The sequence below is a fragment of the Ovis canadensis genome, chromosome 1 (genome assembly GCF_042477335.2).
Source record: "Ovis canadensis isolate MfBH-ARS-UI-01 breed Bighorn chromosome 1, ARS-UI_OviCan_v2, whole genome shotgun sequence".
Classification (NCBI taxonomy): domain Eukaryota; kingdom Metazoa; phylum Chordata; class Mammalia; order Artiodactyla; family Bovidae; genus Ovis; species Ovis canadensis.
In genome coordinates this window covers 121,279,997-121,299,552 of record NC_091245.1, presented here as the reverse complement: position 1 = coordinate 121,299,552, position 19,556 = coordinate 121,279,997, and the positions used below count along the sequence as shown (strand labels likewise).

Here is a 19,556-nt window from a genome sequence, read left to right as displayed (position 1 = left end):
TCATAAATTTTTATACTACTAGATTTTCATAAAGCATGATCATCATTTAAATGATAGTATCCTTATCATTGCTTCATTAGAATATTCAGCTCAACAAATCTGTTGCTATTGTTTAGTCACTAAGATGTGTCCAACTCTTTTGTGATCCCATAGACTGCAGTCCACCAGGCTCCTCTGCCCATGGGATTCTCCAGGCAAGAATGGTGGAGTAGGTTGCCATTTCCTTCTCCAGGGGATCTTTCTGACCCAGGGATCAAAGCCACACCTCCTGCAACGGTGGGCATTCTTTACCTCTGAGCCACCAGGGAAGCACCACCAGATCTGTGCTAAACAAAAAAGAAAATGGAATGATGGTAATTGGTCATTAATTGGTTCCCTAATCTAGCCATGCTTTACTTTCCTTTATAAGACTTCTCAAATATCAATTTCTGAGTTAGCTACAATGAAGAGGAGATGAGTCAATCTTTGGAAAAAAACAAAATTATATTCTTTAAGAAAAACAAAAAAAGTGAGTCAGTGAAATAAATATTGGAAAGTCTTCCTAGAAAGCCTCTTATGAAATATTTTTTATCCCTTTGGATCCGTTATACATTCCATTATACTCTTCTTAAGAACCTGAGAACAACTTTCCATGCAATCTTTTTTCAAATATTTAATTTTTTCACAAATATTATGGAATGCACAAATCTTATGAAATAAAGTGCATCTTATGCAAGTTTTTAAATAAAACACATTGAGAAAGGATCTACAATGCTGTCATCTAAAAGAACTGTGTATTTTCAAACTCTTGAAGTATTTAATTAATGAAACTTAGGTTAAGGCAGAAAGATAATGTTAAACTAAAAGGTCTTCCTTCTGGGTTTTACAGTCTGTCCAGATGTTATATGTTTCTGGGGAATAATCTTTCTTCACATGTTGAAGACCAGTTTTTAAGAAGAAATCCTTCTTGATCATTGCTTCCATTCTATTTTTAATTTTGGGTACTACGCAACTGTTTTTGAAAGGATTACTTTCCTGTTACATAAACATTTGAAGTAAAATGTTTCTGTATCACTAGATATTCATAAATATAATACCTATAACTTCTAATTTACAGAAATGCTTCCAAATATTAATATAATAATCAGAATATCTAATATTTTTAAAAAATAAGTGTTAATTCAATGCTGATTACTTCAACGTTTGCATACTCTACTCCAACTCTCTGTGAAATATCTTCTAGAAAGCACTATCACAAAATAAAAATTCACTATATGGTCCCATGATAATTTATTACAACATGCAGTACAGTTGGTCAGCTTATTGCCAGTCTCTTAAATTATTATTTTTAAAGTAGAGATAAACTTTAAGCAAAAGCTCCTTCAGTCTAAGCCAAAGTGCCTCATGCCTAATTACTATATATCTCCAAACATTTCATGTTCTAGTTTTGAGAAAATTCTTTAGCCCTTTGACATTCAAACTTTCTTAACTGTATGAAAAAATAAAAAATTATAATTTAAATAACAAAGACTCTAGTCAGACTCCCTGGGTTCAAATCTGGCTTTTCTACTCAGTAATACTGTAATCATGGGCAAGTTATTTAACATCTGTAAGTCTCAGTTTCTCCATCTGTAGAATGGGGATAATTATGATATCTACCACATACTGTTCTTGTGAGGATTTAACGAGATAATCTATGTAAACTACTTCAACAGCACATAGGACAGGGTCAACTAATGTTATTACTTGCTTGTTTTTCTCAAACATAGTGTTGAATGAAAAATAATAATTAAAGGAAAAAGAAAAGAAAAATGATGATAGGATGCTATTCTGAAAAACATGGAGCACAGTCCCATGTTTAAAGTCCTAAGCGACCCATCACTGTGTTGCTTAAAACCCTATCATTTAAAGTTGTTGAAAAGTACCTGCAGAACTAAGTCAACATCACATCTGATTTACTAAACGCTCATGTTATAAACACTAAAATCGTGGGTCAAATGCATCCACTTGAGAAGTGCTACATGTAACTGACATCATGGACACTGTGAGCAACTGGATGTTGTAAAGAAGACTGTTTTCAGAGGACTGGGTAAATGCTGATTTTTTCCAATATGGCTCAGTTTTGAAAAGCCCTTTAAAATATTCACCAATGTTTCATACCCTTTACGGGGTATAAAAATTACTTTTTTCTTTTCCAATTGGCAAAACCGTGCCATAAAGTGAAAAAACAGTTCCTACCTGACACCCTCTCTAGGCTGGCTCCATGCTCCAGTGGGGCTCTGTGGTGGTTGGGCCAGTACCAGCAGACTCCACAGGGTGTTGTCACTCTGAGCAGGAGCCAGCAACCCATGACTTCAGGGGACCTGAAATGGAAAAAAAGAGTCGGGTTTAAAATCAGCCATATGCTGAATGCCTTTGCCACAGCTGTTTATGGCATTCATCTGAAAAACATACATACAGCTCATTCAAAACCCTGAATACTATCAACCTTTCATGGTTGGAATATGAGGATATCTTTAGGTATTAATAGTAAGTTAAAGCTATTATAATTAAGATAGTCCAATATTATGTGTACTTTTCTATTTAGGAGTATAAAAACTTTATACAGTATTCTCTATCCCATCCTTATGCCACGCTAACTAAATAAATCAATAATTGGGAAACTGAGGCATAAAGCAGCCAAATGACCTGCCCAACGTCATTTTTCATAAGGCCAGGAATAAGAACTCAGCCAGTCTAACACCCAGACAAGTGATCTGATAAAAGTAAATTCATCTCTTTATGATTAAAAAAAAAAAATCACTGAAAGATTAGAAACGAGTTGTGATGTATTTCCTATAAGTCTAAAAAAAGTGCACTTTTTAAAAACTAAAAATGTGAATATTTTATAGAAATATACACTAATTTTGAAAAATAAAATATTAGAAATTAGCTATGAATAATTATTATTTACAGGTGTCAAAACTTGTTTTAAGGCAGTGGTTTTTGAATTGTGCTTCTGAGAGCAGAGGTGGCTTGGGGGCAGCAAGAGGGACAAGGAATTAAGCTGGCATTTCTTAACACTCTTCTTTATGTTCAATCTCAACAGTGTCATTTACGTATTTTATATTAGAACTTCCCCATGAAATTCTAATTTCACAGCTGAAAAAATGGGAGGGGAGAATTGTTTAAAATGTATATTAACATCTATCTTATACAGCCCATTTTAAATACTGCTTGGTGCCTTGGAGAATTGTTTAAAACATATGTTACAATCTGTCTTATACAGCTCATTTTACTGTTTGATGCCTTAGAATGGTGTTTTAGTCTTCAATTGCCAAGAAATGTTGGCATCAGACACGTTCTCATTTGACCCCATTAAAATGTAGACTCTATAAAATGGCTTGAGGGTTTGATGCCATTTTCCTACAGAAATTAAGTATTAGGTAGCTTCATCTAACACTTATCCTGTCACAAAATAGTCTCATGAGTCCTATACTTTGAAAAGAGAATAAAATATTTACCAGACAATGTAGTCACTCAGAAATTCTGCATTTGTTAAAATTTCTTGGTTTCCGAAATTACATTAATGTCTCCTTTGAATATCTTATACCTAAAAGGCTTAAACAGGTGAGATGATGATAGAAATATAATTTACTGATAGTATCATCATTTGCTGACACTATGAGATATCAAGACATAATGGGAAAATGTTTTATGAGAACTGAGCATTCTTCTATTGTTAAAAAGTTAAAATATAGAATGCTAATTTTCTGCTAACTATATTCATGATTTTAGTAGTAATATCTAGTATGAGTGAATGGATCAATTAATGCCCATAATGTACATATCCAAACTTGTATTAATACATCATGAAATGTAGGAAAATGTTTTGTGAGTTGTTGTTCAAATACAACCAATCTCCCTGCTGAATTTCATAAATTTAATTTCTACTCTGTATTTCTATAATTTGGATGTTCCAAAATGAAGAATTTTACATTAAGTCAACTCATCTTTCCTCCTTTTCAAGATTTACTAAATGGACAAGATATTCCTTGTAACAAACTAACAATATATTATTCAGCTGTTCTTAAAGATTTTAGTTACCAGACAGTGTTCCTGACATGTGAAGAAAGAATAAGATAAAAGTAACGCTAGCAAATGAACCTAGGGCATGTTACAGGTTAGATTACTAGTGGTCTTATATGAATGCTATGTCAAAAGGCATATGGCATATACATATAGAGCATATAGACAAAAAGCATACAGACGTATACAAAAAGCATATAGACGTATACAATCCATCTCACACTGTACGGGAAGAGAGCAAACATACATTGTAGCACTAAGGGCTTCTAATATTGGTCCATGTGGGCAGCCTCAGGGACCCGAGCAATTTGTTCAATAACAAAAAATAAGATTAATGTGTTTCTCAGCTTCAAAACTGGCAAGGTGTCTAACTCAACACTGGTTTTTCAAAAATTACCACAAATGCACTGGTTATCAAACTAGTTATTATTTAATAAGAATGATGCTAAGAGTGGGGAAAACAGCATCTTATTTCACAAAAAACGTATAACCACCCTAAAACTTTTTGATTCTTAAAAAAACTGGTCTCAATTCAAACTGATGAATTAGATATAAAGACGCAGTGTCAATATTTTCCTAATGTCCACAGTGTACATTTCTCTACCAATAATGTAGGCAGTTTTGTTTTATAATCAAATTCACTCTAATACTTGGTTTGTTATCTGCTAAATTTTAAATAAATCTTAAAAGTATTTATACATGTAGAGACATTTTTTTCTTCCTTGTTGTTTTATATGTTGTATATTTTTACTTCTAAAACCCCTGTGCTAAGCATGTGTGTGTGCTCAGTCATGTCCCTCCCACTCTCTAACCCCGTGGACTGTAGCCCACCAGGCTCCTCTTCATGAGACTTCCCAGGCAAGAACACTGGAGTGGGTTACCACTTCCTTCTCCAGGGGATCTTCCTGACCCAGGGATCAAGCCCATGTCTCTGGCACTGGCAGCTGAGTTCTTCACCACTGAGCCGCCAGGGAAGCCCTGTGCTATACAGCACAGAATCATAGCGAAATGTCTTGATACTAAATGTTACAGCTCCAATCTATTCAAACTTTCTTATTAATATATGGGAAAAGATTGTTCTATGGGTAAAAAAATGGGTGAGAGAAAAATATCTTTGCTTCACTGATATTCTATTTATATAACAGCAAGTTAAAAATCAGGTCCATAATTTGTTCCAAACATCACATCTATACTGCAGTTATTTAAATCTATTTTATTTCACCATGGTATTGTATAATACACTTTTTGTTACCACTGCACTTAGTGGAAACAGATATTTATTTATATAGAAGAGGTTATCCAGTTCTAACAATATACAGATTAATTCCAAGTAATTTAGTCAGAGTTCTCAAAGTAATTAACTCCCAACTCATCACTCCTTAGAGTGGCAAAATAAAGTATGTCAAAGTAGTAAATTTCATTAGTATGACAGCACCTACTACAGAAACTATAGTATAGGATGTATATTTACTATCCTTCTTGAAAGAATTAGGTTGACAAATTATTTTATGCTGTGTCTTTCACTAATTCTTTCAACAGATGTTTACTGAGCATCATGAGCTTTTTGGCTATTAAAAAAAAGTGAGCCACTAAAATACTCAATGAATTATTACTATCTTATCAGAGTTTTATATATTAAGAACAGGAACATCAAACCAGAATATTTTTCCTGTCCCACATATGAGAAAGTTGATTATGTGTCGGAGGACTACGAAAGCAAATACTGAAAATTTTCAAATGACTACAGAAGCAGATTATTGGCTAAAATCTAGCATTACTATGTTTATGTGGTAATAGAAGTACTGGTTAACTCTTAAAGCAAAAAAAAAAAAAAAAAACAGAGGAGGAGCTAGGAGCCATAAGCACAGATATCATTTGGACATACAGAAAATATCAATAGAAATATCAATGCAGGCTCCAAATTCACTAGATTATTAGATGGGGTAGCTCATTAACTGTAGAAGTAATAAATATTTGTCCTTCTCTAAAATTACAAATAAAATAAGAGATTATTTTATATTCGCCTCACTAGCAAGTGCTGTTGGCAATCTGTCCTTCTAGCCACATGATGATAAATTTCACCATATGCTAGAAATGAAGGGAAAAGCTTCAGGCGCATCAGCTTTCTTTGGAAGGGGAAAAGAGAAGCATCTTATACACAGCAGCAGTGTTAAAAACAAACAAACAAAAAAACTCTACCAGCTGCTTAAGGACACTTGATATTAATAACCTGAAGTCTGAGGGTCCTGTGAAGAGCCCTCATGAGAAGACTGATCAGAAGTGGAAGGCTGTTGCTGGGTACGTGCAGCTAGCTCCTGCTGCCTCTGCTGCTCAGCCCTCTTAAGCCTCAGTTGTTGCAGGCGCTTACGGAGCAAAGCTATCTCAGGCCCCCTCAGAAATTCTGATACAGATAGGAAAAGAAAGATGAAAAGATAGTAATAAAACAGAAAATAGTAAGAATACAATCATACTTTAAAGAGAAAAGGGTATAAATAAAACACATCTCACACTAAAAGCAAACTACTCATAAAAAATTACTGATCATTAAATTTTGATACACTATACACACTTATATACCCAAATGCTTCTGTTTAACTAGGATGAATAAGACAGAGTTCTCTAAGAATATTTATGTACTTATACAGAGTGTAAGTAAAATCTTTCATAGCAAAACATTTAAAAGTGAACGTTCCTTTCCAGATTGCAACTCCTTGTACAACAATTAGAAAATATCAGTTATCTCATTTAACCTATATACAAAAGCTACTTTACAAATTTCAATCAGATAATAATTAAGATTATGAAAAAGTTACTACAGTTGGAAACAATTCTTGAAATTTATTAGTAGAGAGCCCTTTAAAAAGCTACATATTTTTTAGCTAAAATGTTTTTTATGTTGGAATTATCATTTACTTTTAAAGATGAATAATATTTACATAATCTTTAACATTTTCTTACACTTCATCTGAAGCAGTGGCCATAGCTAAAAAATAGTATAACATGAAATTGTGCAGAGAATGTTGAATACCTAACTAAGTATGAAGCATTGTTTTAGGTTCTTGGGATAAGTAAAAATTGAACCAAAAAACAGTCCCTACTGGTGTGTTCTGAGAAAAAAACATACAACAGTGTATTTGTATGTGTTTCTATGTGTCAAGTGGGAATAAGTGCCAGCAAGTAAACTGGGCAGGTAAGATAGGTGTGATGAAGATAGAGGGGGACTGGCTGCTATTTCATATATGGTCATCATGGAAGGATTATTCTCCTAAAATGACTTTTGAATAAAGACCTCAAGGATGTAAGGGAGTAACCCACATGGCTATCTGGAGGAAAACTGTTCCAGGCAAAGAAAAAAGTACAAATGCTCAGAAGGGGAAGTGTATCTGGATGTGGAATATATATGTTACAGGTAATGGCAGAAAAACTTGCTGATAGCTTGGATGTAGAGTGATCCCAACGTTTTCAGTGTAGATAACAGGAAAAATCAAGTTGCCATTTATTGTGACAGGGAAGAGCAGAGGAGGAGGAAGTCGTACTTAAGAAAAAAATTAGTATCCAAATGGAGAAACTGAGTAGGGACTCACTATAATATATACTGTATATATTATATATATATATAATATATACAGTATATATATACACACACACATATATGTATATAATATATACAGTATAATATATATATACTGGCTAGAATTCACCAGTAAATCTGGATGTCAATGATGAGGTTGGGAGAAAGAAATGGCAACCCACTCCAGTGTTCTTGCCTGGAGAATCCCAAGGACAGAGGAGCCTGGTGGGCTGCCATCTATGGGATCGCACAGAGTCGGACACAACTAAAGCGACTTAGCAGCAGCAATGACGATGTTACTTTCAGTCACTGAAAGAGTAAGTAAAAATAAAGAAGTCTAAGAACTAAACTGAAGGGAAGAACACCAAGAATAAGGAGAATGCAAAAAGGAGATTGAAGGAGTGAGTGAACCAAGTTCTATAAGTTCAAGGATCAAAGTATTTTAAGAAGGATAAAGTTAGTAGCTGTGCCTGCTGATACAATGAAAAAGACACTAACCAAGAAATAACCACAAAGAAAATGGCTTGAGAAGAGCCATTTCAGTGAAGTCACAGAGGCCAAAACCTGACTGAAACAGGTTCAAGAGAAAAGGGAAGTAAAGAAGGAGAGGGACAAAGCGTATGTACTTTTCCCAGAAGTTTTGCTGTGAGTGGGGAAAAGAGAAACTGGCTGACCGTTGGTGGGAGAATAGAATCAAGGGAGGTTTGCTTTAGTTTGAGACAGACTACATATGCTTCTATACTGACGGACATAAACTTAATTGGCAAGAGGAGAGAAGATAAGAAGAAGAAGTGGGCAAATGCAGGAATGTCGTCCTTAAGTAGACCAAAAGAAATGAGCTGCAGTAGCTAAGAGGAGGAATTGGCTTTAGACATGTACATAAAAATTTCATCCACTCTAACAAAGTGGATGTACTACCAAGTGTAGGGGTAGAAATTAGTTGTAGATTTGATGTAGGGAGTAGATGGAATTTCTCTCAGTGACACAGCAAATTATATAAATTACCAAATAACTTTCAGTTAGTCAGTTCAGTTCAGTCACTCAGTCGGGTTCAACTCTTTGTGACCCCATGGACTGCAGCATGTCAGGCTGCCTTCTCTATGACCAACTCCCGGAGCTTGCTCAAACTCATGTCCATTGAGTCAGTGATGCCATCCAACTATCTCATCCTCTGTCATCCCCTTCTCCTCCTGCCTTCAATCTTTCCCAGCATCAAGATCTTTTCAAATGAGTCAGTTCTTCGCATCAGGTGGCCAAAGTATTGTAGCTTCAGCTTCAAAATCAGTCCTACCAATGAACACTCAGGACTGGTCTCCTTTAGGATGGACTGGTTGAATCTCCTTGCTGTCCAAGGGACTCTCAAGAGTCTTCTTCAACACCACAGTTCAAAAGCATCACTTCTTTGGTGCTCAGCTTTCTTTATGGTCCAACTCTCACATCCATACATGACTACTGGAAAAACCACAGCTTTGACAGGATGGACCTTTGTTGGCAAAGTAATGTCTCTGCTTTTTAATGTGCTATCTCGGTTGGTCGTAGCTTTTCTTCCAAGGAGCAAGGGTCTTTTAATTTCATGGCTGCAGTCACCATCTGTAGTGATTTTGGAGCCCAAGAAAATAAAGTCTGACACTGTTTCCATTGTTTCCCCATCTATTTGCCATGAAGTGATGGGACTGGATCTTAGTTTTTTGAATGTTGAATTTTAAGTCAGAGTTTTCACTCTTCAGCTTCTTTTATATAGATGATAAGACTGCAAATTTGGTTTATCGTTTCAGAATCAATCATGCCAGAGATACTAACCTTTGTTCCCATGTCCTCTATTTATAAAGAATTTTATTCAATTGGCAGTTAAGATTTCACAATTCAAGTATCATCGGTCTTTTACTGCCAGTTCCTCCTAGAAAATTCTCCATATCAAGTAGGATAGTATTCACGAACAAATAAATTGTAATGCTCAATATTATTGTCTTCTTTTTAAGTTTATACATATTCTATAGTTATTGTCAGCACAGTAGTAACACTTTTAGCAATATAAAACAAAGCATTATTATGCAGCCATGAAGTTTGTCATTTTACTTCAAAAGAAATAACTATAAAGAAAGAGATAACAGATACATCAAGTTATGCTTAAAAAAAAATCACAAAATATTTATCCAACTTCATGGCTGTTTCAAACCATCTCTCTTGCACTGACAAATGTTTTATGGGGATATGAGTCTCCATCCTTGACCCACAAGACAATGATAGTGTAGCAAATCTATTGTAGCAGGCTCAAGTACAAGCAGTAATGTTCTGTAACTTGGAAAATTAAGATTTAGTTATGATAATGTCATAATTCAATGCTCCCAGTGCCTTTCAAAGAAGGATTTGTTTGCTTACTTACAAGGCTGGTTGTTATGTTTAAAAGTTCAAAAAAAAAAAAAATGAGGCTAGGGCAAGAAGTCATCACAGAGCTAAATAGGAAAGCCAAATTTTGAATTAAAATTCTAAGCAAAAATACCAGTCTGAGCAAATAGTACTGTTAGCAGTTTGAAATATTAAAGGCATGAAAGATACATATATATTACATTCTTTTAAAAATGTATAAACGAACATATACTATCTGTGATATGAATAAATGCTTGGAGACTTAGTCTTTGCTAACATTAACCAAAATCAAAAGTGAATACAACAAGTATCTTTGGGCTTAATATTAAAAAAAATAACAACAACAACAAAATGCTCAACAATGAGCCAGGAACTGCTAATGGGAAATTTGTACTTCCATCTCCTGATATTTAATGACAATTCCTACTGATGTAAAACAACAATAAACTATAGGTAATCTCAGCCAGTAAAGAATCCACCTGCAATGTGGGAGGACCTGGGTTTGATTCGTGGGTTGGGAAGACCCCCTGGAGGAAGTCACGGCAACCCACTCCAGTGTTCTTGCCTGGAGAACGCCACAGACAGAGGAGGCTGGCGGGCTACAAACATGCCATGGGGCCGCAAAGAGTCAGAGACGACTAAGCAACTAAACAGAGCACAGCACAGACCGGACGAAAGTCCATCTGGTTGTAACCTCCAGTCCTGCCTCTCTTCCAATACATAGGTTCTTTTGTCCTAGACGCTGGATTATTTTTACATGTAATTTGGTGGTGCTTTATCTGCTTGCTATCACTCCCAACTTGCTCCTTTGTCCAGGTGATCCTTGGGTATTTTTCCTCCTAGAACAGAGGCAGGAAATAGATGGGTTCCAGGCTAGGTATTCGGAGAAGGCGATGGCACCCCACTCCAGTACTCTTGCCTGGAAAATCCCATGGACGGAGAAGCCTGGTAGGCTGCAGTCCATGGGGTTGTGAAGAGTCGGACACGACTGAGTGACCTCACTTTCACTTTTCACTTTCATGCATTGGAGAAGGAAATGGCAACCCACTCCAGTGTTCTTGCCTGGAGAATCCCAGGGACGGGGGAGCCTGGTGGGCTGCCGTCTATGGGGTTGCACAGAGTCGGACACGACTGAAGCGACTTAGCAGCAGCAGTAGCAGGCTAGGTATTTACAACTGGCCTCATTTTTACATTTCTTGGGGCTAAAAAGATGGGCTTCAGGCCGGACACTTACAACTAGACTCCTGTTTGCATCTCCTGAGACAGGAGGTACGTTAGATATTTACAACCAGCCTCCTTCAGAAACAGATATAACAACAGAAATTGGGTAAATAGCCTGACTTTGTCTCCTTTAGCCATGGCAGAAACAGAGAAGGGCTAAACTCTGTTGAGGAAAAGATCAAGAGATCGAGTATTATCTATCCTTGGGGCAAGGGAGACATTGCGCATGTTCAAAAAGGCTCCTCAGGGGTCAAAAGGAGAGGGTACCAACCCATAATGTGTGATGCCACAGGTGACCCACTGGCCTCTGGGCTGGAAGTCATTTTGGAAAAAATTGTGCATGTGTGTTGGAGAGGGTCCTAAAGGTGGTCAGATGTGGAAAAAGAAACCAGGTAATTGGCCAAAGATAAAGACCCAGAAGAACTGCTCTATATAAATGATTTAACTCCCTCTTTAGGAAGTTAAATGTGCCCCTCCACATTAGGGAGGATGCCACACCCCTTCTCTCAGGTTGTGCATCTCTGCCTTACTTCTATTTTAACTAAACCAGTTCTCTGCCTGCTCTCTCACTTATTGTGCTGTCTCTCTAATAATAAACTTTGTACCTGTTTTAACAGTTTTGCCTCCATGAGAAATGCATTTTTCAATGGGGGCAAGAGCCAGGGAAAACTTGCTTCTAGCCAGTAGCCCTTTGCTGGTCTGATGGTTGGGATTTATGGTTTTCATCCAGGCTTTTTGTTGTTATTGTTTAATCATTAAGTTGTATACAACTCTTTTATGTGTAGCCCGCCAGGCTCCTCTCTCCACGGGATTTCCCAGGCAAGAATACTGGAGTGAGGTGCCATCACCTCCTCCAGGGGATCTTCCTGACCCAGGAATCAAGCCTGCGTCTCCTGCACTGCAGATGGATTATTTACCACTGAGTTACCAGGGAGGCCAGGCTACACACATTCAATTCCTGGGCAAGGAACTAAGATCTCACTTCATGTCACCATTCACTGCTACCTCCGAAATCAGAATTGGTCATTCCTTTACTGATTTACAAGTTCCTCTGATCTCCTCTTTAGCTTCCCCAAAGTGTTCATTAACCTAATATTTCCACTTTTTTCTACTCTCTAAATTGCACATATCTCATCTGACTAGACCCTGACCCTTTAAAGGAAACTGTAAACTGGATTATCTGAGCTTTGAAAAGTTTGCTTTGCTATGCCATACAACAGAGTTTTTACTTTCCCAGGAATTTTTCAACAGAGCTCAATTTTGCCATAAAGATCCTGAATAGACCTAAATAAATGTCAAAACCTGAGCCAACACAGAAATCTGTAAATAAGCAGGAATCCACACATAAGTCATTATGTACTATCATAAAAAAATTCAGTTCTCATGGTCTGCTGCTGCTAAGTGACATCAGTCATGTCCAACTCTATACGACCCCACAGATGGCAGCCACCAGGCTCCCCCATCCCTGGGATTCTCCAGGCAAGAACACTGGAGTGGGTTGCCATTTCCTTCTCCAATGCATGAAAGTGAAAAGTGAAAGTGAAGTCACTCAGTCGTGTCCAACTCTTAGCAGTGGTCCATTAATTAGAAACACATGGATCCTCTAGGTGACACACTTCTCAAGGTGAGCGCCTCCAAACTACACTTTTTATGTACTGATATTCCTTACCCAATCCAAAGAAACCACCTTCTCTTTCTTAAATTAAAATAAGACCAAAGGAGGTAATTAAAGTATAACACATTGGAATGACTGTCTCATTTAACACTCTCTCATTACAAGAAGCTCCTTACTTACCATGGGAAAAAATTACATACAACACACAAAGGCTTAGTTTGAGAAAAAACTAAAACTGATGTCTCACAGGCATTATCAAGAAAGAAAAAAATATTTTGTAGTTACTTTGAAATATTTTTTATAAATAAAATTATGAAGATATCATTTTAACCTTATATAATTTCAGCTCATATTCATATCTTGCTGGTCTTCAAATAGGTAATCTAATAACCATATTTCCAAAAGCACCATCTTTTGTTAAACATTCAAGAAAAGACCATGAATGAGAATCAAAATGTCTAATCAGATTCTATGTATATAGAATGTAGTTTCAAACAGTCTATGTGAATAAAACTAAAATTCAAGAATACAAAGAGTGAAGAAATTCAAATTTTAAAAAGAGAGTGACCAACTGACTTCAAATTCCATTTGAGTATATTATCTTCCTAATTCAGCTACAAAACTCAAAGCCCATTCAGCGGGCCCCTCTAGATACACTATTCTTCAGGTATGCACTTCATATATTCATGTCACTGGGGCTCCATTTTTTCTTCTACCCGTATTTATTTTTACCTGTCCTGATTTCATCATGTACCAAAATGATTTTTTACAAGTATTTCCATAAGTTAACATAGAATATTTCTGGAATAAAGTAAGAAAAAAGTATCCAGTTTTATGTTGTCTGGACAGCCAAGGGCAAATAATGAATCCAAAAACAATAAATAACTGGATATCTATTCAGAGCAACTTCCCTAGATATCATCAAATCTGTGAAGCCTACTGGAAACATCCAGAATGAATGAAATGGAACTGAAACTATAAAGACTATCAAATAGCTAAATATATCTTACACAGGTTATACCAGCTTAAGGGACTTAACAGTACCTTTAAGAGGCTTATGATAGATAAAATCTCTGTCTTTATGAGAGCATATTCAAATGAGAAAATAGTCATAAACAAATCAATAAAAATAATTACAAATTCTAATAACTTTTCAGGAGATAAACAGGGCTATTCAAGACACAATAAAATTCTGGGGCAGGAAGAAAAGGAAGATGAATCTAGCTATGAGAGTTATGCAAGACCTCCCTTGGGTGACATTTGAGCTGAGAACCAAAAAAAAAGGAAGAGCCAAGAGAAGAGCTTCTCAAATACAGAGATCAGTAACTGTGTTACAAAGACTCAAAATCCAAAAGAAAGAGGCAGAAGAAAGGTTGGAATATTCAAGAACTGAACTGAAATCAGTACAGCTACAGTGTAATGATCATTAGGAAGACAGAGTATGGCATGAAATGAGCCTAGAAAGGCAAACAAGGCACCAGCCATAAAGATTCAGTTCTTTTTCCTCTTTTATTTATATTTATAAATGCAATCAAAAGTCTTTGAGGAGTTTGAGATGGCAAAGTTACATAATCTGATCTAATATTTTAAAATACTCATTTTGGCTGCTGCATGGACAACAAAGTATAAGGGAATAAGAGTACTGGGTTGGCCAAAAAGTTCATTCAGGTTTTTCCATAACATCTTATGTGAAAAACATGAGAGAACTCTTTGGCCAATCCAGTAAGATGAAAAGAAGTAAAGGGTATCTTAGATACGGAGAAAACAGATGATGAAATGGGTGAGGGACATGAAGGAAAGCAAGGAATCAGTAACCCATAGTCTGTTAAAATAAGCAAATATGCAGTAATTATAATTTACTAATATATTAAATTATCAAGATTAAAGAGATCAGGGAGATAGGAAGGGTAGGAAGATAAATTATAGTTGGACATATTAGACCCAAGATGTCCAAAGATAACCAAAACAAAGTGTTAAATAATCAGTTGGACAGAGGAGTATGTAACTCAGGGTAGAAGATCAGATTATCAGTATACATTTGGAGATTATTAAATGCTCCAGGAATTGATACAATTTTATGAGGGACAGGGTGCATGCAGAGAAGACAGCACAGGCTATGGGGGTTCCACTAAAACATTGACAAGTAATTATAGAATAAGAAATATCAACAATGGTTGCTGAAAACCAGCCAGAGATGCTAATAAGAGTTAAGTAGGCAAAAGTGGTATCACAGATAACAAAAAAGAAAAGTGCTTCAAGAAAAAGTGACACACTACGCTAAATGCAACTGGGTTAAAAGAAAGAAGTATCCTTTTGAGGCAAAATGGAAGTCACTAGTGACTTTGACAAAAAGTTTCAGTGAAAAAGGAAGTCAAAAGGCAGATTAGGCTTGGTAGGTAAATAAGTGGAGGATGGTAAGAAAAAAGAGACAGTATATGTCAGCTACTCTTATGTAGAGTCTGGTTGTAAAAGGAGCAAAGACATGAGTCTGGAGGGGAATGTGGGACAATTAAGAGATTTTTTAAAGTCAAGATAATAATAGAGCATGTTTGAGGTGGAAAGGAAAAATTCAGTAGGAAAGGTAGTAATAAAGATGCAGGACAAGGAGCAAACTCCTTGAAAAGATGGAAAGAGATGGAAACTGCACTGGTTAGCTTCTGTTAGGAGCAGATACACTTCTTCCCACAATGTGACCACTTCTGTCATAGACAATGTGAGTACAGACACTGGAAAGTTGAGAGATTCAAAAGTAGGAAAGTGAATGGTTTTTCCCCCTACTATGAATGAAAGAAGGTTTTCAGCGAGGGAGTAGGATGAGGACAAAGTGTAGTGCTAAAAGTCTGAGAGACATAAGGCGTGAACCTGACAGCTGCAGACTGTGCGGAGCGCCCAATGAAGTCTGTGGTCACAAATTTCCTCACTAACATTCAGGGACTCAGTTGCAGACTAAGAGAAGGCAAATAATTTGGTTCAATGAGATGGGAGTGCTGCCCAGCAAGTCCTCACATTCCCACTGTGCCTCTCCTTCACCCCAGCAAACATGACAGAAGAAAAGAAAGGGACAGAAATGAAAGATACAAACATTTACAACAGATATTCACAGTAAAAGCAAGAAGCATATGTTTTCATTTTCTCTATTTCTATGCAAGACAATAACAGAAATCATGGTTCTAAGATGACACTCCTACCAATACAGGCAGTTCCTACTACCCAAAAACCCATCTGGACTTAGAACTGAATAAGAGATTGAGAAAACAAAACACAATATAAAGAGCATTAAGTCCTTATTGTTAAAATGCTAAGGCCTATTGGTCAAAACAATCAGAGACATAATCTTTAGATGTTACATCTAACATCAAATCATTTTCCTCAGTAGCAATACTATCTTGGTAACATGGAAACATTTCCATTTTCCATAGTTTAGCCAGTCAAAATTCTTTCCATAATCTACCAGTTAAAAGTCTTTCTTATCTTTCTTTGAAAACTTATAGACAAAAGTGCTAAGTAATGTTCGATGTCACAGGATCATCACAAAAACGTTTTTTTCTCTTCAATGATTCAATGACTACAGTATCTAATACTTACATCAAATATTAAAAAGGATTTAATAATCTGAAATGCAGTACTAGAAGGTGTTAAGAATCTACGACAAAAAGGAAAAATGGAATTCCCCACGAAGTAGTATACCAAGAAATGTGTTGAAGAAACAACTGGAATCAGTTAAGATTCAGTGGAACATGAAAATGAGATGGACAATCTTCTTGCTAAGCTGTGATCAAACTTACAATTGATCACTCTCTAAGATTATTTCCAAGAATGTTATCACTTTAAAAACTCTTATTTTTACCAATTTTACTTGTTTTGGAAAGCAAACTTTTAGCTGATTTTGTCCCAGCTTTCCAAACCCTCCAAAATATGTTATTTTCCCATAACTTGAAATATTGTATCAATGAGAATGTGGAAAACCTAATGGTATAGCTCATCTTTAGCTTATTTTTATAGGTAAATTATACTCATCTATTATTTAATGGTCATATAACTGACTCTGGCTTCTATTCCCATAGAAACTGAAAATAAATTACCAAAACTGGGATATACTGATAAAACTGCTTAATTTAAAACACCTCATATTTGGTGAGCTGGTATCAGATTTCAGAGAAGCAAGAATAAACTACCAATTTGGCAGTTAGGAAAGCTGTTAGGAATTTTTTTATAGGTTTTAGCTTAGGCCTCCCAGCTGTATCTTTAGTTGCTAATATTTTTAATTATATATGAGTAAAATACTTCCTTAAAAATCCCCAAGAAAAATATGAACGAACTTCATCTTATTGGTTATTATAATTACATTTATACAGTTAAAATGCCAAGTAAACTACAGACATATATGCTAGATTACTGATGTAAACAGTAGTACATTCCATGGAGGAGGGATGTGTGAACATGAGGAATACTGAAAAGAAAATACAATTTTAGTAGAATTTAGAAATTGATTTTTTTTCATTAACATCAAATACCAAGAAGACAAAGACCTGTTAAAATTTTTTTCATGTACATAAAGGAGAAATAATTCTTTTGGTAAACTGCATATATAGATGACAAAAGACCATATAAAATTCACCATAAAGCACATACTGAAAGTATTTCATGATTTGAAGAAAAATAATTAAAAAAAAAATACAAAGCAACTAATAATAATCAGGGCTATATTTTCACTAAAGCCAATAATTATTAAGTCAATACATTACACTGTGTCTAAACACTATCTTCTGATACTTACATTTTATAAAGAATTGTCTTGGGTAAACTGTCGTTTCCTGCTGCATGATAAAATTCATTCAAGTGAGGCACACTTGAATTCTGTAAGTTACATATTCATATATTACATGTCATTTTGATCATTTTTCCCAGTAAGAATAAGTTGATATAATTCAGTTTCTTTCAAAATAACCCATTAAAAATTTTTCATTATCAAAAATCACCAGATGAATCACAGCCTATTTAAAGAATAACATCCTCACCAGACTGATGACGTGTATGGCGTCCAGATGCCTCAACAGACTGCCTTTGTTCACTGTCTGGAGAAGACAGCAAAGAAGTAGAATGAGGGCTTTCTGTAGAAGATGAGGCCAAATGACCCTGAGTTGACACAGTAGAGGATGTAGAAGGCTGAAGAAACTGTTCATCTGGTGTATCTACTTCCATTGCAGTTTCACCCACTTCCAAATCAGTACTTGATGGGACCGTAGGAAGAGTTGAAACATCTGACTGATTCGTCCCACCTTCAAAAAACACATTGTAGTACAAATTGAAATACTAAATGCTTTCCAAAACTAACTCCTCTGAAGAGATATGTTCAAGAAATATATGTGCATACACATACACAGAGAAATAGATAATTTCAGGATATCAAAAGCACCCACTGGTGGTTTGGTACCTTAACCAAACATGCTAATTAATAGGGGTAAAAAACCTACCTATGGCACATTCCTGTTACAATAATCAACCTTCCAAGCAAAATGCTCAATATCATAGCTTGACTTAGACAATGCTAAATAACAGCTTGCAAAATGCCTATTAACAGCTTGCAAGATGCCTACAAATAATGTCTTGTTCCTTAAGTTTGAAGATGATAATTCTGATTTAAGAGATGGACAGGGAAACCTGGCGTGTGGCAGTCCACAAGGTCACAAAGAGTTGGACACGACTTGGTGACTGAACAACAACAATAAAAGGATAAGGGACTTATATTAATATATTTGCACTCTGTAACATAATAATATCCTTAGGAAAATATTTAATGAAAAATTCTGCTAACAAGAGTAAAGCTACAATCAGGTCAGAATGGGATTAAGTTCCCAATTCCCATTTCATTAGCAGTAGTGCTTTCACCACTGAACTAACATGATGCAATCATGGTTTTAAAAGGCTTGAATGGCTGCTATGTGTTGTGGCAGGCCTTGTGCTAGTGGCAACAGAATAATTAAGAATACTGAATAAATGTTAAAAACTTCCCTGATTTTGCTTCAAATCTATTATTAAAAGAAAGATACAGAATGAATTAATCAAGTTCATGTCTTAAAGATGCTACTACAGAATATAATTTTTTTTCCTTTAATTATCCTGATTTAAATATATCTTAGTTTAAATTTAAGCACAAATATGATAACCTTCAAGCAAATCTATAGTCTAAGAAACTTTTTTAAGTTTATATATGCAGAATTTGATAAGAACCATTTATAAATGAAATTCAATAGAAATTTTTGGGACTTAAAGCATATAGGAATTAACTTTCATATTCCTGATTTTTGACAGAGATAGGTAACTTGCCAAAGATCATAAAGCTGGAAAGTAGTGAACCAAAATATGAAAACAGGTCAGCTAATACCAGAAATAGCAATTAATAACCATTGTATATAAATAACCAAACGAAGAAACTATTCAGTTACATAAAACTTACTTATCCACAGAGTTTAATCTACATCCACTCTCAGAGTACATACAAATGGACTTACAAGGCAGAATATCAGATTCTCTTACTTGAGAAAAGCAAACAATGAGGACTATGTCAAGAGGAACCCAAAGGAACAAATTATACCCAACACCCTTTGTCCTCTATTGTTCCACACAATACAGTTAAGAACTTTATGATCACTAAGGATATAAAATATGGTATACATTGCTGGTAAGTCGTTTCAGTCGTGTCTGACTCTGTGCGACCCCATAGACGGCATTAGA

General features: G+C 35.6%; 1 protein-coding gene across 29 annotated transcripts in view; it reads right to left on the bottom strand.

The window, feature by feature from the left end:
- The window catches only part of DCAF6 (DDB1 and CUL4 associated factor 6), a 185,403-nt gene that overhangs the window by 62,033 nt on the left and 103,814 nt on the right, over positions 1–19,556 (bottom strand). For 17 of the 29 annotated variants that reach the window (XM_069548651.1, XM_069548629.1, XM_069548603.1 and 14 more), the window contains one exon: positions 17,840–18,100. In XM_069548651.1, coding sequence (XP_069404752.1) covers positions 17,840–18,100 — 261 coding nt within the window. Of the gene's footprint in view, positions 1–6,277; positions 6,449–17,839; positions 18,101–19,556 lie in introns of all 29 variants that reach the window. The other 12 variants (XM_069548539.1, XM_069548574.1, XM_069548420.1 and 9 more) reach the window with 1 other exon arrangement.